Here is a 20,397-nt window from a genome sequence, read left to right on the forward strand (position 1 = left end):
CTTTCATCCAGTACTGACCCACACACACACACACACACACACACACACACACCGGTCCTCGGAAACATAACCTGCCAGTTACCTTAATAGTGAGTACACAAGGCATGTACGTTGTTTTTCCAATGATTTCACCCATTTCACCAACAGCTCAGCTGAATTTGCTGGTTTAATCCCCACTCAAGTTGGGGAAAAAACTGAGTGGGTATGATACCAGCACTTTTGTAGCTTATTATCCCCATATGTACAAGTATGGGGATAATAAACTGTATAATCCCCATACCTGAGAACACTGTATCACAAGTCACTCTACACTAAAATTATGGTATCTATAGATGCTATACTAAGAGGTAGCAAAATACACAATACTATAGCATACTATAGCAATACTATAGCATAGATAGTCGTAAATTTCTATATTTGCAAAGTGTATGCTGCATTCAGGTACTGCACAATGAACGATAAATTTCGTAAAAACTGACAGGGAAAGCAGATATTCAGAAGACCCATTAGGAGACAGTAAGCATGGAGGGTGACATTATTCTCTGACAATCTGCAGCAACCATCAGGTAATGGTAAAAAGAGCTTTTTCACAGCAGCCATTTTGACACGGAATTGTAGGGTAAAACACAGGTGTTTCTGACGACATGAATCAGGGTTCATTTCCTGTTACATGTATTTATAGTGCCACTGCAACACGTGTATCAACGTGTTTCATAAATGCCAAAATGCAACGACCACAAGAAAAAAAATGATAATGTTGTTTCATGGCGCATTTTCTTAAAATGTTCGAGCAAAACGACGCAAATACGTGACGAATCGTAAGTGGGATTTGTGAGCGAGGAATTTCCGAGGAGCACTCGAAGGCAACAGAGAGGGGGGCGGTGTTTAAAAAGTTCTCGGGAAAGCGGTGAGAAAAACGAAACTGTCTGCCAAAGTTGACAGCACTGCTGGTCGGGGGTTTTAATCACTTTGACAGGAGGGCACGGAGAAGTCTTGTGGTAAAAAATGGAAAGTGGTGCCTACGGGGCCTCGCTGGCCGGCGGTGCCTTTGATTTCGCGAGTTTTATAAGGCAGCCTCAAACCATATTGCGCTTCTTGAGCTGGGTGAGTGACTTCAGCTTCAAGTAACGAACAGCAGTTAGCAACCGTTTAGCCAACCGTCCCATCACGATGCTAGCGACGTTAACGTCCGCGTTATTAACGTGTGCGTAGCAACGATAGCCAAATCAGGAAGACAGCGTGTTTTTAGGTGATGTTTGACACGACACTAAAGTCAGGTTGCCATCTTTAACCAGTCCAGGAAGTTTTAATGTTGTAACATACATCGGTAATGTTTTTTTTTTTTTTTTCCTTAGCATCTGTTAGCTGTGTTGGCTAACCTGTCCCTTGCTGTGTCACTGCACTAACGTTACCTTCACCATCTGTTGAACTGTTTACCACCAGTTGGACGTCTGTTTGGTTTTATTTGTTTACACTCAAAGTTACTCTGATGTTAAAACTGGAGCATACGCAAGTCATGTGTGTGCGGTGTTTGACTTATACCTCAATCTTTTTATTTCCTGCATGTTCACACTGTTCACAAAAGAGAGTAAAGCAGGAATTGAAAATGTCCCAGCGGCAGGTTATTAGCCACAGACACGACAGCAAAGTCACCGAGCTCCACTTGTCACAGTTGTTTTAATTCCTGTTCGGGTCGGGGAAAACCAAGGGGTAAACCATTACCATGTGAATCATGTGATAAGCAGCTGCATCCATTGTAGCCACACAGTTGCCTGACTTTTTTGTAAGCCTTTATCAAGAGTTTCTAAACATTACATTTCAACGTATAAGCCTCAGGTATAATGTGATTATTGCTCTCTTCTCCATCTTTCTCATTTATATATAATTTTGTTTGCAGATATTCTCCATTGTGGTTTTTGCAACTATCACAGCAGAGGGTTACATTAACAATATCAAACAAGACAGTGCCAAATGCATGTTCAACGACAATGATAGTGCCTGCAGTTATGGGGTGGCAATCGGAATCCTGGCCTTCCTGGCGTGTGTCATCTTCATCATCTTGGATGCCTACTTCCCTCAGATCAGCAACGCCAAAGAGAGAAAGTACATTGTCACTGGGGATTTGGTCTTCTCTGGTGAGAGTTTGATTTTTCTTATAATCTAATTTAGAATGAGTATATCAATTTAAAAGCAATTTAAAATGATGACAAGAGATATTTATGTGCTTTAAACGTGACAAATTGCTTGAACTGTGTTTGTAACTTTTTTTTTTCTTTTGTCAATTTATAACCTGGTGTAGGAGTGTGGGCCTTCCTGTGGTTCATCTGTTTCTGTGTCCTGGCCAACCAGTGGTCCAAAACCAATGACACCAAAGCCATTGCCACTGATGCTGCTCAAGCTGTTGTGGCTTTCTCTTTCTTCTCCATCATCACCTGGGTAAGCCTCTTCTCTCTCCCCCACATGGCCAGTATTTGACTAACAAAGTGACACAGACTTGATAACGCCCTCTTCTCCTTAGCAATTCACTGACTGAGTGCAGTCAGTTGACTGAAATTTCACTGACCTACAGATGTGGATGTTACACATGTTAATTAAAGCCATGCCTCTCAACAGGCTCTGCTGACTTACTTTGCCTATGGAAGATATCGCCAAGGTGTGAGTGATTTTGCTCAGGACTACAGAGACCCTGCAAGTGATCATACAACTCCATACCCACCCTCCACATACCCCACTGGTGTGCCAGAGGGCTACCAGCAGTCGCCCTTCAGCCATAGTCAAGAGCGTCCTGGAGAATACCAGCCTCCATCATACTAAAGGACTGGGATTGGAATATCAAACCAACAGGGGATTTTTTCCATTAAGAGTTACCATGGTTAATTTGCAATTCAGACTGTTCTCTGCACTCCATGCTGATTTTTTTTTTTTTTTTGTTCCAAAAAAAAAACAAAAAAAAAAAAAACATTTTTAATGCTTTGTGTTTTGCATATACAAGGGTGCACTGACATGTTTTCAGTTTGTACTATTGTTGTAATTTGGTATGTGGTGGATGTTTGCAGTCCACAAGCAAAGAACGGCACATGGCAAGCAAAAGTATAAATATAGTAAAATATTATGTTAGAATGAGATTAGCTTTGGTAAAAGAGAGATGATGACAATGTGCCATGCATATCTACACCAAAAGAACTGTAGTCAGTTTTCCCCCTCTTGTTTTATTCTTCATAGAAGTGTTTTTGCTTGCAGTTATTAGAGAGTTGTTGATATCAAAGCACTAATCATCCAGTGGTTGAGGATAAATTGTGTTGCAGGAGACACTGCTTTGCTTTGCAAAGATGAGTGCTTAAACAATGGACAGGTTTATTTTTTTCTTGTGAATGCTTTGTTACTGTCCAGTGCATAAAAACATGTTTTCATTATTAATTTCATATTAATTTGATAAGTTCATAATTTTGGAATACACTTCCTCAAAATTCTTTTTACTTTTTTATTTTAATGACACAACAAACCCATCTGTTATTTAATCAATGGGTGCATTGAAAATGTTCCCTTAAAAACTACTGTAGGCTGCTGCCATAGATATTGTAATTGACCACTGAACTTAAATGGGCTTTTGTGCACTGAAAACCACACAAATTGCTTTCTTTGGGGCAGTTGATTGCATATTTGTAATGCAGTCTAACATGCTCTATCTGAATGTGTTTCAGTTAGATACTGCCACAGTTTAATGTATATACAGGTATATTTTATTGTGTATTAAGGTGGCCCATCCTATACAATGAGCTTTATATCTGCTACCTCTGCAAAAGTTAAGTGTTCCTTCAGGAGTTTTGCAGCTCTATAATATGTTTTTTCTTCTCTTTTTTTCTTTTTCTTTTCTTTTTTTTCCATGTCCAATACAGTATACTCTTAAGCCAAAATATGATTTCTGGAAATCAGTAGTAGTGCGGTATATTGAAATACAAAGTTTGTTCTATTTATTAGCTTTCGTGATTCGTTCGGTCTTGTTGATTCAGTGTATGACAATCATACCATCAGAAAATCCACCTGGCAATACTCTTGTTCTTTTTGTCTCCCGTTTCTCACACCCTCAAAGTTGTGCCTTGCAGTACCACTGATCTTCTCTGCTACTTATAAATAATTTCCCATGAAGTGCCTTGTACAATATACTGTATGCCATAGTAATACCAGTTTGCCAAATAAAGACTTAAAATGTTTTGAAACTTTGGGTCGGCGATGTTCCACGTCCATATCCTTCCTTACAGCGGGAACAGGACCTTCTGTATGGGGTGTGATCCTTTAGCAAATATTTGCAGAGCGATTGTATTGATGTGTGTGAGGGAACTTGTCAACTCTGAACAAAACCACTGATGTAAGATGAATAAGCCAGTTACAGGAGACATATTAACAGGACACATGAGCAAAAATTCTGATTTATCATGTATTTGTACACATATCCCCAAATGATACACAGTTGCATGAGTTCATTTGGCTTCAGTTACTAAGGTTCAAATTTGTATATAATTTCATTCTAGTACACCTGCTAAAATTCTTCCTTGTATTATGCTTATGACTAAACGTGCAATGGGAAGTGTGTACTGCACAGAAAAATCTGACAAACGCAAAAACAGTGGTGTGCTAAATTTATGCATACCAAAAGATGGGTGTGGTTTTCAAGCAGGAATACACTCGTTCAGGTAATATACACATTAAACCGCATTTTTCACTAACCTACATGGCTGACTTTTTAATATGCTTTTACCAACAGCGTTTATTTGGTCGTTGGTGTGTTGTAGTTTGGATATTTCCGACAGCACCGGAAGGCAGCATTGACAATCCCTCGCCAGCACTGCCGACGTCAGCGTCATCAGCACATACAGGAAGTAAACGGCAAATGGATCGTTGTCTGATAAACGGACGGAGGCAGGGCCCCTGAGGAAGGAGGAAAATGTCATCGCAGCAGCCAACGACATCCAACTTACAACTTACCATCCGATATCTGTAGTGAGTACCAAGTAAATTGTGAGCCTGGTTACCGGAGAAAACCGCTAAGACAATGTGTTTGGACTAGCCGCTGTAAGCTGTGTGATGCCATCTCTCACGCTCCGGTCCTGTATCTAAAATAACGTGCCCGCTGCTGGCAGGACGCGGATTAGAGAAGGTGACACATTTGGTGTCAACTGAGGTGAGAGAGAGGGGGGGAGGCCGGGGAGTGTTTAAAAACATTTATTTCTTGCCAACATCGCAATAAACCGAGCGTGCTATCATAAAGATAATTCATAACAGATTAAACCAAACAACACAGCAAGGTGTGCTCACAGTTCCCCATCAGGCTGGACTTTCTCGCCAACCTCTATTAACCCGTCCAAGCCTGGAGCTGGGATGATTTATAAATCAGTGAGCCAGGGTTATTATAGCATTCCTAGTAAAGCAGGAATGTAGTATTTCTTGCTTATCCCATCACGCCCTGAAGCACAAAGTGAACTATTTATGGTCTTTGACACACCTAGTCTCTCTCTCTCTCTCTCTCTCTCTCTCTCTCTCTCTCTCTCTCTCTCTCTCTCTCCAAATGGTGCTCCTTGATCTCTTTCCTTTCAAGCCGACCCCCTCCCTCTTGTCATAAACATGGTGTGTGTGTGTGTGTGTGTGTGTGTGTGAGTGAGTGAGAGAGAGAGAGAGAGTGTGTGTGTGTGTGTGAGTGTGTGTGTGTGTGTGTGTGTGTGTGTGTGTGAGTGTGTGTGTGAGAGAGAGAGAGAGAGAGAGAGAGAGAGAGAGAGAGAGAGAGAGAGAGAGAGAGAGTAGTGGCTTACAGCTACAAAGTTCCCATATTTTCATGTCAAGAGCCACCAGATAGACAGGCATTAGGTTAGATATCATTTGATTCAATGGCATTTTGACTCAAGGAACCACCTTCTGGTAGATTTTTCTTTTTAGGTTGTACTTTAAGCAGAAAAACTGGTTACAGTCACACTTAGGAAAGAAAGTCACCCCTGTGTATCTGTATCCTCTCATTGCACTAAATGTCTGGGAGTTTAATATTTGTGTGATGATGAACACTTTATGATGATGAAACTGGGTCTCATTCCCAAGACTGACCCATCCAGTACAAACACAACAATACAACACCGAGTTATAAGCAAACAAGTCACTCAGTACTGAATGCAAAACATTACAGCGAATTCACCAAAGTGCACTAAATACAACATACAACTATTTCTCATTTTTCTTGGGAACTTCATGGATCCTGGCAGAAGTTGCTTGCTCACTAAGTGGCAATTTGTGCACATGCCATGGAGATTCACCATCTGCTGTATTCATCCTCCTGCCATTTTACATCTCCTAATCCTGTACAAGTCAACCAAGTTATCTCAGGCATTAATTTATAAAAGTGATTTAGTGCTCCTCCAAACTTGCATGTAGACTGTGTAAATTATTGTTGCCCCTCCTCTGCTGTCCTCACCAGGTTGGTCACTGGCCTCGGTTCAACAGCGCTGATTGCATCACAGGAGTTCCTCTGGTAGGTGTGCTGGAAATTGTCCCTGTCAATACTTTTGTTTTGAATGGAATTCTGTTTATCCGGCTAGATTAGTGACTTTTCACCTTTGCGCAGTCGGAGGATTGAGCAGGTGCACGCAATATTTTCCTAAATTGGCTGCTGAATTACACTGCCGGGTGTGTAACTTCGTCAGAGACTGCTATGAAGAATGAGAGCCTGTTGAATTATGTAGAATGCCTGAGAGGTTTGCCCCTTTGGACTTGATCATAATCTTCCAAGTCTAGTTAAAGTGTACAACCATGTTAGAGCCCTTAGTCATGGTTGCTCGATGGTCTTTGGGCGGGGGGAGAATTTGCAGCTCAGTGTTTAATGTAGCCTGCTGAAAGGACAGTTGAGATGACAGTGGCTCGACAATCTGGCAGAAGGAGACGAAAGGGTATGCTTGTTTAACGCTTTCCTTTCTAATCTGGATTAGTTTGGACTCCATGGACAGGATCTTTGTCATAAACTCTTGCTCTGCTCTAATTTGCATAATTATGTCATATTTTTATACAGCGTGTGGAATCTATTGCATGAAAAAGAAAATGGTGCCTTTAAGTTAATTGGTTTCGATCAGTTGTTACCATATTTTGGAGCAGAGAGACTAGTTTGTTCGCCTCAGAGCGCAGGCCCTGATGTTGCTGCCATAATGGACTGCTGTTTGGCTTGGGGCCCTGTTATGAAAGAGCCTTTCAGCTGAGGTGAAAGCCCTTGCTCTCCTTCAGAGAAACCCAGCCACGCTCAGGCCGCAGAGTGTGAGGCTCCTGAGGCTGAGTTTAGAGGTCACTGGAATTTTGTTGAAAGTGCACAAAAGGTCTACACTATGAAGCCAGGTGTGCCATCACATGGTGGACAACCTGTGTGTTAGCTGTGATCTGTGATCTGCAGTGTGGACTTAACTTCAGGAACTACTCCATAACTTCACCTCTGTTGATCATTTGTGCAAAGGTCAATTAATACGTATTTGTTCAACTGAATAGGTCATATAGGGGAGCAGAGGAACTTAAGGAATGGCATTTTACCCTACAGATGTAGGTGTTAATTCGCCCACTCTGCTCAAGTGAGTTTTCACAAACATTTAGGAGTATGTTTCTGAGGAAGGAGGAAGTTACCTCCGAAACTGTCAAGGTAAATGACATCCCCTAACTTATGTCTGACCAAAAGAAACAAAAAACGTCTATTTAGGAGTATGCATAGACAGTAACTGGGCTTGGAGCAATCAGGTGGGCATTTCCTCTGCAGGCACAGTGCATGTGATGTGAGCCTGATGTTGTTCCTCTTTATTATTATTATTATTAGTTTGTTTTTTTTTTGTACTAGGCTGCAGTGTCCTTTTATTTTGGTATTTTAGTCTAGTTAGTGGCCTCCGTCCAACTAAGTACGATGCCAGATCAGCTGACTTATTCAAGTTGCCATGGAAATTACGGGTGGCAGATAAACAATCATTGTCAATGAAAATATCTGTCAGTGTGTACACCAGACACTGCTAGTCTAAGACTAACAAGGAAATAAGAATCTAGGCTACTTGTCTATTTACTTCCCTATTTGCCATCTCTTGTGAGCTATCCTTGTTAGACACAAACATTGTATTTGTGTTCCAGACACCATTTCATCATTGTAACCTCTGAGTGGTACTATACTGTCCACTCCAACATTATTGGCACCAAGTTTTATTTAGTAATGCCTTCTTTTCTTTTCTTTTTTTTTAACAAAATATAAAGTAGGTTTCAAAATTATTTCCATGCCTACAATTAACATTTGGTGGAGCCTCTCTGAACTGCACTGAGCTTCTTTCTGTAATGTCTGACAAGATTGGAGAACACTTATGGAGGTCTTGGATCGCTCCTCTGTGCAGAAAACTTTAAGATACATGATACTGGAAGGTTTGTACTGTTACACTGAGATTAGTTTAAACAAAAGTAGAATCCTATCAGATACTACTTTTTTTGGTTTCAAATCTGTTTTAAAATGAAATGCGTTTTGCTATTTTGCTATTCTAGGGAATGAGCAGAAAAAATTGTCATGGAATTGCTGAATCAAATTATTAGCCAGCTGGTTGTGTGTTTCCTGATTTACCTGCCTTCACTGATATTGTACCTTTGTAAGTCACACATTTGGCCCCTCCCAGCCTCCACGTTGACATAGCATTCAGGCGGTCACCAGATAGTCACCTAACCTGAGGCTGGACTACTTCCTGCTTCTAACAGTTTAGCTGGTCTCACACTCACACTGTGTTAGGTGAGCCCTTCCCAGAGTGGAACATATTTGATAGGCTGATATAAAATCTGCAGTGTTATTTCCCTGCAATGCAGATCGAGGACTTGCCAACAGGATCTTGTGATGGAATGTATGTGAGCAGAATTCACTTGGACTTTATTATTTAAATGTCTTCAGCATTGTCATGTTGTATGTTAGACTGGTATAGTATCTGAGATTGGCTTTATTTGTCTTCAAGTAACTTGTATTGTTTCAAGGTTTATTTGCTATTTTTTAGGTAATATCCTAGAAATTATTGCCACATATATGATGATGTGTCTTTGTTTTAAGCCATATCATTATGAATAAGGCTAAAATCTGTTACCTGTACTTCACTTCATTTTCATATAAAATGTAAGTCTAACCCTTTGTGGAAGAAAGTAAATGAATTAGCCTACTTCACATTTAACAACAGGTACTTTTGAAGATACTTTTGAACTAGTTTGATTTGTAGCTCACCACAGTTTCAGAAGTTTGTTTAGCCATAGAGGATTACTTCAAAGTTTGTCTCCTGAGACTTTGCAAACAATTATTAAAATGTGATTCAGTCATTTGTTCACAGGGTAATGCAGGCATCATAAGAATTTCGTAATACTTGAAAATTGCAGAGCCTTTTGTCCCCACCCTGATTCACCTGCTGTACACCTCACCTTAATTTCACTTGGAATTGTAACTGATAATAGTAATCCTCAATCGATAATCATCACGTTTGGAGATGGCGTGTGTTTTAGCATTTGAATAGAATCTCACTGGAGGAAACTGTTTCAGGTCCAGCCTGGGATTGAGACCGCTTTTTCAGACAGGTTTTCCCCTATGATCAGTTTTGTGTGCATTTATCCTATTAAACGTATTGTTTTTGTATCATTCTCAAATTGTGTAAGCTGGTTATACTAAAAGGAATGGTATGTTATAGCTACTTTGTAGTTTTTACTTTTTGATTTGTAAACTTGAACAAAATATATTCAACATCAATTCATCAATCCACTTGGGGTATTAAGTTTCTGTTGTGATCCTCTGTAGTTTTCCATTCTTTGCGACTTTGCTGACTCACCGTCTCTGTCTCTCTCTCTTTGTAGGTGCCTCAGGGGCTCCGTCCCCCATGCCTGCTTCTCCAGGCTACACTCGACTGGAGCAGAATGATCCTATGAACACTCTGCGGATTTCTGTCGGAGGCCTCCCCATGTTGGCTTCCATGGCCAATACTACTGATCCTCGCTTCCGCCTCAAGTGGAGGTCCATCGTGGTGGTAGCACTCGCCCTGGCCTTGGTGCTCCTGCTCCTCATGCACCTCACTCCGAGGTTACAATCTCAACCCTACAGCCCACACAGCTGGAAAGCCAGCCGCCTTGACCCCAAGCAGGCTGAGTCCCATTACAATGACACCTACCCACTCAGTCCTCCAGAGCGCACACCACATGGTACCCGCTACCGCATTGGGGTCATCGCCGACTTGGACACGAACTCTCTCAGTGACAAGAAGCTGACTTGGTTCAGCTACATGCGGCGGGGATATCTGTTGGTGTCCCAGAGTGGTGACAAGGTGGCAGTAGAATGGGACCAGGACAGGGTGGTGCTGGAAAGTCACCTCGCAGAGAAGGGCAGGGGAATGGAGCTGTCCGAGCTGGTGGTGTTCAATGGGAAGCTGTACAGTGTTGACGACAGAACAGGCGTAGTCTATCATATTGACGGTGACAAGGCTGTGCCCTGGGTCATCTTGCCCGATGGCGATGGCAGTGTTGCCAAAGGTTGGTCTTACCCTGATGTTTTATAGCAAAATTGATTTTTGGTAGAGTGTTACCTGGATAGGAGTCCATGTGGTGGTGAAATAGTCTCATTACTCTGTGCTGCCCTGGGCTGGTACTGTAATTGTGTCTCTACCCTTCCATAGCGTGGTAAACCAGGTTCACAAGTAACACTTTTAGCACATAAACCAACACAAACAAAGCAGATTCTGCCAATATAAAAAACAGTAAATCCCAGTACCCATTTTTATTGTGTGATTACGATTATTCATGAAAGTACCATCAAGCCATATCTTTCCTACTATGCATTAGTTTGTTGCTGCACTACTTTTCAATTCAAATCGTAAAATATCAAGAAAAGAGCCACTTAATTTCCTCAGAATATTGGTACCCCCTCAGGACTTATTTCTCTTGGCATAATCCGAAATACAGTATTGCGTATTAGCAGCCCAGAGGAGCACGGAGCAGCTAATGAGGATATTTCATCACCATGTGGACTCACCCAGGAATCATATAATGCCCAAGTAACTATACAACCAAACACTTAACAAAGTTTAATTTTACTTTAAGACCCGTAATTCCAAAGGTCTTAAGTAGTTGCTGTGGTTTCAAAGTGAGACGGTGCCTCTTGAAGTTGTGACTTCAAAGTTTTCTTCCTGATAGGGTTCAAAGCAGAGTGGCTGGCAGTGAAGGACGAGCACCTGTACGTTGGCGGTCTGGGGAAGGAGTGGACCACGACGTCGGGGGAGTTCGTCAACAACAACCCAGAGTGGGTAAAAGTAGTCGGCTACAGAGGAGATATTCAACACGAGAACTGGGTCCCCAAGTATAACTTTTTAAAGTCTGCTGCAGGCATAAAACCCCCAGGTAAGGAAGTAAACCTGAATAAATCAGAATCTTCGCTAAGTCTAGAATTTTTTTTCCTTTTTGGATTGCACTAGAAAGCAGACTCTTTGTGATTCTCTTTTCGGCTCGATCTAAAGTTATTCATTGTTGTTCATTCAGTGCTTCCTTTGCTTTTGTGTGCAACTTAGCTCGCTCTTTGGTGTATTCTTCTGTATCTCCACAGGTTATCTTATACATGAGTCAGCGGCGTGGAGCGATACCCTGCAGCGCTGGTTTTTCCTCCCTCGCCGTGCCAGCATGGAGCGCTACGAGGAGACGGCGGATGAGCGCCGCGCCACAAACCTCGTCCTCAGCTGCTCACCAGACTTCGAAGACATCATCGTGAGCAAAGTGGGACCGCACAACCCCACCCACGGTTTCTCCTCCTTCAAGTTCGTCCCCAATACAGACGACCAAATCATCCTGGCGCTCAAGTCGGAGGAAGATGCTGGAAAGATTGCTTCATACATCATGGCCTTCACACTAGATGGACGCATTCTTTTACCCGAAACCAAGATTGGGGATGTGAAATACGAGGGTTTGGAGTTCATTTAGAAGGGTAGAAGTCAGAGGTAGAGGCCACTGCACTGTGGTTCAATGTTGTTTACAATCCATTCACTGCTGAAGTGACTCGCTGCTCACTCACTGAGTTTGTGTAAGGCACACTTCCACTCCTTAAAGGATCTCCTTCTGTGAAAATAGAAGAACAATGGTCTGAGACCGTAACGTATGGTCCTTTTTTATGGGTGTTGAGACAGTGCTAACCAATCAGAAAAAGTAACGTCAGCATGTCTTGTGGCTGGTCACCCTCGTTCCAGGCCATATGAGGCCCTCTAAAGTACTGTAGCCTTTCTTAAATTGAATGTACAAGAAGATTGATTAATCAGAGACTGTGATTGTTTTTTGTTTTGTTTTGTTTTGTATTTTAAGCATACCTTACATTTCCTTATAAAATGCACATACTGTACACGGATATTGTTTGGGAGGGAGCGATCATAGAGTTTTATTTCTTTGCTTGGTGTCAAAAATGTCATACTGTACACATCAAACATGTCACCTTCAGTGGAATACCTAAATGCTTGTTTTTATTGTTCATACAACTTGACAAAATTTGAAGGAATATTTGGTGAATAATGATTCATATGTAACTTCATAGCGATTTTTGTGGGTTCTTTGAGTAAAGTCTCTTACTACTTTGTGAGTCTTTTCATCTTTTTTTCTTCCTGGGGATCTGAATCACTAGATCAACAAACAACAGACATTGGCCTCAAACAAGTTGTGGCTGGACCAGACAGAGATATTGTGCAACAGCTTTTTTTGTGCTTTAAGTTGAAATGAAACTTAGGGAAGGTTGCTGAAATGAAAGTGATTGTAGCGACAGCCCCCTTTTTGGGGGGCTTGGTGGTGGTCCGGTCTTTATAAGGAGTGAGATTTTGTCATAGAAATCTGCTGGGAGAAGTTCAAAGATCTACAGGACATCCAGGGACCGCGAAACAGCAGGTAAGAGGATAGTATTGCGTAAATGTAAAGATTTCACAGATTATTTAACCTTTTAACTTTGCCTTGATTTTTTTAATTCATGAATTGTATACACTGAAGTTTTCTAGTTTCAGTTCCGTGTTCCAGTACTGCTCTTAACTAAGAATGTGGTTGGACAAAAACAATAGTGTTATAACTAAGCGTAATGCTGAAATACAGAGTAATACAAGGCCTGACTATTAACTTGTTTGTCGTCATGAAACTATTGTGGAAGTTTAACTCAGCCTTTGCTTGATCCTTTATGTTAAATCCTTAAACTCAGTTCCTTAAAAGTTATAAAGACATTTTCCCTGTATGTTTTTTTTTTTTTTCATATTTCTTTTCCATATATAGATAGATAGATAGATAGATAGATATACTTTATTGATCCCAACCAGGGAAATTCTGGTATATCCAAGATGACATTGTTTTGTGGTTGCACCATTACATCAAATAGATAATATCTCGATGTCTTGTGGATCACAAAACTTTTATATTCATTTCACTTTAATTAAGTAGGATATAAGCTAGAGTATTTGATAGATTTTGGAAACCTTAGGATCCCACTCAAATTTACATTAAAGCTCTGTGGGTTTGAACAAAGCTTGGATGTGCAGCAATGACAAATCCATCTGTGAGAGCTGTGCTGCCAAAGAGGTAAATTGGCTTATTGATTCATTGTGTGTTCAAAATAAATAAATAAATAAAAATCTGAGGTTACTTGGTTGTGCTCAAAACCTTCAATAATCTTAGGCAGTAATGTACACTAAGGTAGCAAGATGAACATTGTTCTCATTTCCTGCTTTTTCCATTGTTTGTTTCAGGGTCCTATACGCTGACTATTGAAAATGCTGGCGAATGGAATCACACTCTCTTTGTGGCTTTTGCTGCTTCTTCACATCTCCGGGACCGATTCTATGAAATTCTCGCTATTCAGTGAGTCATCGAGGGGTGCATGTCACTTGTGTGAAACTTAAAGAAATGTCTTAGGTTTGAAAATTATTATTGGAAAAAGCGGCCCATTTATAATAGCTGGCGTTGACTTTGTGTATGAACATTTACAGTATATTTTCTGACCACAATGTATTCCTTTCTGAATGTATTCTGCCTGTGCAGTTCTTTCGACTTTGAATGTAAATAAACAGAGTGTTTGCTTAACCTCAGCATGAATGGCGTTGGTTGAGATCCTGTCTCTGTGTATGTATGTAGAAAAAAAGCCTGAGGCACAGGCAAAGGAGGGTGAGGTGAGGCTGGCAGGCTCGAAGACAAGCTCAGAGGGCCGTGTGGAGATCTACCACGACGGGACATGGGGGACCGTGTGTGACGATGGCTGGGACCTGGCTGAGGCTCAGGTGGTGTGTCGTCAGCTGCGATTCCTTGGAGCCAAATCTGCTGTCAATGGAGGAACTTACGGAGAAGGTAACCTCTACTTCCATTTGTCCCCCACCAGAGGGCAGTGAAGTCATTTTAGTGATTTCAGGATTTACACTACAGGGCCACCAAAAATGCCCAATGTTTAATGTGTCCCTTACACAACTCATAATTACTTACTTTCGTTTGACGTCACATCCTAGGGTCTGGACCCATCTGGCTGGATGAAGTGAACTGTAATGGTACCGAGAGCGACCTGTCCACATGTGTTTTCAAAGACTGGGCAGTTACAGACTGCACACACAAGGAGGATGCTGGAGTTGTTTGTAAATCATCAGGTTTGTATCCAAAATGGAGAGAGAGAGAGAGAGAGAGAGAGAGAGAGAGATTCCTACTCAAGGGTTGAGACTGCCGTGCTCATCTCCTGGCCAGTGTTCATCCAGATTGTGACTGCTTCCATCCACAACCTCTCGATACAATATATTTTCCTAATCCCATGCGATCTCTTGCTCTTCTAGACACAGATATGAACATCAGTGATACTGGATACATGCTGGACCATAGTCTGGCTCTGTCGGAGGAGCTTGGCCAGGTGTTTGACAGTGGAGATGGCTGTGACTTCCAGATTGTGGTCCAGAGCACCACTGGCAACAAACAGCTGGATGGGACCTTGGAGACAGTTCAGACGACAATCTGTGCACACAAAATGATCCTGTCACGATTCCCACTCTTCAACACCTCAGAGGAGAATACCATCTCTGTTCATGTCAGCCTATCTTGCCAACCATATTTCACTTCATTCATCAGGTAGGCTGATTTACAACAACAAAAAAAAAAAAAAAAAAAAATTGAGGCTGTTGATGTTGATTTTTTTTTTTTTTTTAAAGTCACCCATATGCAGAGCTGTCCCATATGTAGGTCATTATATTATTGGAACGGTCCAGTTGCGTGTCTGTCTGTCTGGTTGTTAACACAGTTATGAACACAATAACTCAAGAACGAAACATAAAAGAAACTTAATACTTACACAACAGGTACCCAGAGAAACATGGCAACCTTGCTGGATGAGGAAGAATATATTTTTAAAACCACCATAACTCTTTAATGCTTTAAGAGTTCATAAGTTCATATAATTTCCATCCATGTCTTATGTGAAGACAATCAGAAATATTTACTAATTACTACATTTCATAGTATAATTATTTACCTTGTCAGCGTAACTGATTATGTTTAATATATCATGATGAGTGTGGCTGCTCTCAAGTGAAGTGCATCTTGTCAATCAAAGAGGGCATATTCCTCTCTGATATTTGTGCAAATACATTTTTTTTTTTTTTTTTTTTTTGCTAAAATTTATGCTCTCTCAATCTGGTTCTTGTTAGGTATATTTACACTCGAAAGGCAGATGTGACCTTCTCCTCTGCACAGTGCCTCCACCAGATGGCCTCCAAGTTTGGGGTGAAGCAGCTGATGGAGGACACAGGCCGGCTCTTCAGTAAATTTCTCCCACAGGATGTCACATTTCACACCCCGGTGTCCCTGTATGAGTACTCAGTGGAAACTGGAGACTTCCTTCTGAAGGAGAACTGCCTCCAGTACATGGCCTGGAACTACCAAAATCTTACCCAGTCGCCTGCTTGGAGCCACCTCTCTGTGAAACTCCTAGGAGCCCTCCTGTCTCGCTCCGATCTCGTGGTGTCAGATGAATACTTTCTGCTAGTCTCTCTGGAGGAATGGATCTCACAGAGGGGTAACCTCATCAGTTTGGAAAGTCAGGCTGACCTGCTGAAGCTCATCCGATTCCCTATGATCCCTGCTGAGAAGCTGTATGAGCTGCAGTTCAACTCTACACTCTACAATGCTCATCAGGATGTGTATGGTAGCAACATACTGAAAGCATTTCAGTTTAATGTTCTACTTTTCAGCACACTGAAGAACAACCCAGTGTTCAAGAAAGATGAAGATGATTACCAAGCCAGGATCTACACAGCCACGCCATGGGCTGCCACTATTGACCGGAGCGCTGTCAAGCAATCATCAGGCAGTCAAAGCCGAAGAAACTATCCAGCTATAAATTATGGCTATGACTATCGTTACAATTATCGCTACACCACTGTCAGTCCATACCGCCACCTCAGACAAAAGTCATTCAGCACCCCTGTTCACAACAGCCTGATCTTCAAGACCAACGTAATTCAGTGGGAGGCAAATATCTTCATGAGCCAATCTGATTGTTCAAACCGGGGTGTCAGATGTGAGTCGTTCCCCACGGCGAGGCTGACAGCCCAAAACAGCCTCAGGCAGTACCAGAGCAGCATTCGCTTTAGTAACCAGCTCCTGCTTCGGTGCCAAGGCAAGTACATCTGTCAGGTTCAGGACTTCAAGAACGACTTGTCCCATATCTCCACAAATGGTAGCCAGGGTCTACCCTATCCCTGTCCTGATGGCCAGTACGACTACCAATTTGTGGTGATACCCAACTATATCTGATCTAGTTGCACTGTCTCAGATGTTATGAGGTAGCCACCACAGGAAATAATTCTATCAAATCAGTGACGGCAATCAAATACTAACAATATTCTTTGCGTGGATGATTTTCTCATGAAGCTGTATCAATTAACTTTAATTAATACTAACCTAATTCATATCATTCCTTCCCGTCTCTTTGTAAAAATAAACAAAGTAATAGGAATAAACCTCCTTCTCCACACTATTGCTCAGCACAATTATTTCGAAAAACTCAATTCAGTCTTCAAAAGAACTTTACTCCCTACAACTACCAAGTGACATTTTACTTCTGGGACAACCAAATTACCACTGTAATGGATGTGTGTGATCACTCTGTCAGTAGCATATGACCTCAGCCATATTGATGCTCTTCAGATCATTGACAGAAAAGGATTTGTATACATACTGTACTTACAAATGTCATGAAATTAAGCTTTGGCAGAGAACCAGTGGTATTATTTAATTTTTATAGAGGGAAAAAGAATATTTTAATTACATTGTAATCACAGAACATTTTAGTACATAGTGTGGGTTATTACTGAAACTAGAACTGATGATTAAATGTATGCTGAATAAATAAACAAATAAACAAGAATTTCATAATTTCTTATTTATGTTTTGTGTTTTCCCAGGTTTTCATATTATTCAATCTTTTCTCTCTCTCTCTCTCTCTCTCTCTGTCTCTCTCTCTCTTTCTGAATACAAACCGAGGTGAATTTCTGTTCTTTGTTATGTCTCACTGTCAGTATGTTATCTTGTGTGCCGCATTGCAATTAGGGTGCCGCTGAAAGACATTTTCAAAGTTGTAGTCTCATTCACCACAACTCTTGCCAGGCAGCCACACCGAGTTACTGTAAGTTCGTCTCAATGTAAAAAACTAAAAAGTCACATTAAACAAGAAATTCAGACGTCACGTGGAACAGAATGAAAACAGCAGACTTCAACTGAACTGGCTTTAGTAAACAATACCAGATAAAATCAAATCAGCTGGGAAAGGGTTTATGATGTTGTTGGGGTTTTGTAACCATTTTTGATTAGGGATGCATTAGTGGTTTCCTCCACGTGAATCATGGAATCTTCCAGACAGCTGACACCCAGCAGTTTTAAAATCTTCCTGTAAGTCTTCTTTATGGAACTGACAGTGACACTTGACAACATGCAAACGGACATGTCTGGGCAGGTGGGCGAAACACAGTAAAAGAATAACATGGAGTGACTCACGAGTGAATTATGAGTGGTGGGTCTGTGTGTGGGTGCATTAAAACAAGATGATGCAAAGATTGCGTGTTCAGTGTATTGAAGATGACTTCATAGTTCATACTTAAGTGACATAACAGATGGTTTAGTCTGTGAGGTGAAACTGTTGTTTGTATGAACCATTAACAGATCATCTCAGTTTGTGAGCAATAACACAAAAAGTATGCATACACCGCAATGGGGAAAGTTCACTTATTGTGTAATCCTTTAACATTATAACCTCACTGATTACAACCTTTTTTTGCCCTGAGTAATAAAAAAGCCATATTTTCGTTATTGTGTCATTTTACCATTTTACCCAACAGCTGATCACCCACCCAGGTCATGACGTGGGTTTCTGAGTTCAAAATGCGTCAAAATTTTGAAATTCCATGAGGTGGGTTTTATGAAATGTGACTTACAATATAGTAAGCTTCCCTTTAAATGTTTGCTCAATACCAGCCATCTGTTTAGGCTGTCCATTTGTTGCCCCAGACAGCCTAGTCATGCTCTGGTATTACAGTGGCACTGCAGAGGAAGTGAGTGTGCACACAGTTATTGGACAAGTATGGTTTTGTAAAAGTGAAAGTCCCAACTGTGAACACCCAGGTTATTCAGTCATGGCCTCCAAACTTCAGTGAATCTGTCTGTGGATAATTACCAGACACACAATGACTTGCAGTCACATTTTGACATCATGGTGACCACTTGACCCAAAGTCTCTGATGCCATTGCCATGTTATTTTCCAACAGATGTTTTCCTCCTCCTCCTCACCATCCCAGCAGTGAAATCTCTAACACTGATTCACTGTCTCAAATTATCACCAGTAAAATATGAATAGCTGTGCTGATGAATGGAAAGTTATGGGAATTGTCTGTGGACTGTGGCGAGCTCACATCAAAGTATGAAAAAACAAAGATGGTGCGGAGGAAGGAGCGGGCGGGCAGCAGGGGATGGAAGGTGGAAGGCAAGGTGGTCAGGTCACATGTAAGCCATTCTCCCCCATGTGGGATGCGTGCATGCAATAGGGGAGAGAGGGTGGGAATGAGAGGATGTGGGTCACTGCCACAGCACCCACCAGTTCCCACAATGAGACCCTCTTTTTCTGTCTTGCTGGGCACTTCCTTTTGAGAGTATTCCTGGCCTTGCAAGTCTGTAATTTAGGGAATGGAGGTTCGACCATTCCTAAGCCCCTCTGGGCATTTGTAGTGTGTAATGTACACAGGGGAGCTGCTTACATTGCACTTCTTTGACAAATCCACCCTCTTTGTACAAATGAAAACCTCATGTTGATACAATAATCCAGATCTAAATTAGAGCGTAAAACCCTGTTTCTAAAGGGAGAGTTGCAATGTGTGCAATAGCCATCTAAATTCCCATTGGTCATCTTCTGAATTTCCATTTTTCACTGAACATTTTCCAAATACGCAATTTTTCTAATCTTTGTCTTTTTACTGGTTGGTTTAATCAAATATGTGCTGTACCATCAGTACTATTTGTCTGTGTTTTGCGCTTGTTTATTTGTTTTACTAACTCTTTAAGCAGAGGAACCGTCCTCTGAAGGATTCTTGAAATTCTTTCCCATAATAAGACGTTTACCCAAATCCCCCTCCTCATCTTATATCAAAGTCCTGCAGGCGAGGTGGGAGGTGGATTGCAGTGTGTGTGGAACGGCCTACCGCCCAGGAGCTGGGGACACGGCTGAGATCTGAGCGGAGCCCACCACATCAGTCAGCATCTCAGTGCAAAGGAAGCCAGTGAACTGTTTTGACAGGGGGCGGTGAGCCTTTGCCCAGAAAAAGGCATCTGCTGTTCCCCTGATGGCTTTGGGAGGGAGACGAAAGCACATTTCAACCTACTTGATCTTGGATGTGTCATTTCCTTCCATGTGTCTGAATTTCTGTCCCTAAGTGCCACGCCCAACGTCTCTGCTGCTGTCCCTATCACATCCCTTGTGTCTGGTAACTTCCGCTCTGCTTGTGAGTCAGACTGGTCTGGAAAATTTCTAGCAGGAATTTTCCTCATCTATCTGATAGTAGTCTTACTCCAAAATTATAATGGCCATCAAGAGGCCAAATGAATGATTGTCTAAATCATCCTTCTAAGAAAACAAACAAAAACAAAAACAAAAAACAAGGGACATTTGTTATTACAGTAAAAGCATTAAAGTGGTTGTCCCATTTGCCTCTGCGCTCTTACCCACTTTTCCTGCTTCTTTTTTATACAGACATCAAGTAACAGAGACCTGTGGAAAAGCAACCAAGCAAAAATGCTAAACTATGGAAAAGAGTGGAAATATTTGCTGGAGAGCCCAGAAGACCAACAGCCGGTGGCCAAATATGATGTCAGGG

General features: G+C 41.5%; 3 protein-coding genes across 6 annotated transcripts; all 3 read left to right on the forward strand.

Moving 5' to 3' along the window:
- The first annotated feature begins 914 nt into the window (after window positions 1-914).
- Window positions 915-3,842, forward strand: syngr2a (synaptogyrin 2a). The gene is made up of 4 exons (XM_030057576.1): window positions 915-1,104; window positions 1,898-2,135; window positions 2,300-2,436; window positions 2,614-3,842. The coding sequence occupies exons 1-4, from the start codon at window positions 1,006-1,008 to the stop codon at window positions 2,812-2,814; spliced, it is 675 nt and encodes a 224-aa protein (XP_029913436.1). The 5' UTR covers window positions 915-1,005; the 3' UTR covers window positions 2,815-3,842.
- A 1,021-nt stretch (window positions 3,843-4,863) lies between these two features.
- On the forward strand, window positions 4,864-12,613 carry cant1a (calcium activated nucleotidase 1a). Of its 4 annotated transcripts, none has more exons than XM_030057573.1 (5): window positions 4,864-4,998; window positions 6,458-6,511; window positions 9,862-10,530; window positions 11,191-11,394; window positions 11,597-12,613. In XM_030057573.1, exons 3-5 carry the CDS (start codon window positions 9,885-9,887, stop codon window positions 11,965-11,967), a joined length of 1,221 nt encoding a protein of 406 aa, XP_029913433.1. In that variant the 5' UTR covers window positions 4,864-4,998; window positions 6,458-6,511; window positions 9,862-9,884; the 3' UTR covers window positions 11,968-12,613. The 4 variants fall into 4 exon arrangements, with proteins under 4 accessions (XP_029913433.1, XP_029913435.1, XP_029913434.1 ...); XM_030057574.1 differs by lacking the exon at window positions 4,864-4,998 and adding an exon at window positions 5,016-5,179; XM_030057575.1 differs by lacking the exon at window positions 6,458-6,511 and having other exon boundaries at window positions 4,884-4,998.
- Window positions 12,614-12,693: 80 nt separating this feature from the next.
- Window positions 12,694-17,371, forward strand: lgals3bp.1 (galectin 3 binding protein, tandem duplicate 1). The gene is made up of 6 exons (XM_030057571.1): window positions 12,694-12,912; window positions 13,755-13,866; window positions 14,140-14,349; window positions 14,505-14,639; window positions 14,820-15,108; window positions 15,684-17,371. Exons 2-6 carry the CDS (start codon window positions 13,779-13,781, stop codon window positions 16,789-16,791), a joined length of 1,830 nt encoding a protein of 609 aa, XP_029913431.1. The 5' UTR covers window positions 12,694-12,912; window positions 13,755-13,778; the 3' UTR covers window positions 16,792-17,371.
- Window positions 17,372-20,397: the final 3,026 nt, after the last annotated feature.

The sequence above is a fragment of the Myripristis murdjan genome, chromosome 8 (assembly GCF_902150065.1).
Source record: "Myripristis murdjan chromosome 8, fMyrMur1.1, whole genome shotgun sequence".
NCBI classification, from domain to species: domain Eukaryota; kingdom Metazoa; phylum Chordata; class Actinopteri; order Holocentriformes; family Holocentridae; genus Myripristis; species Myripristis murdjan.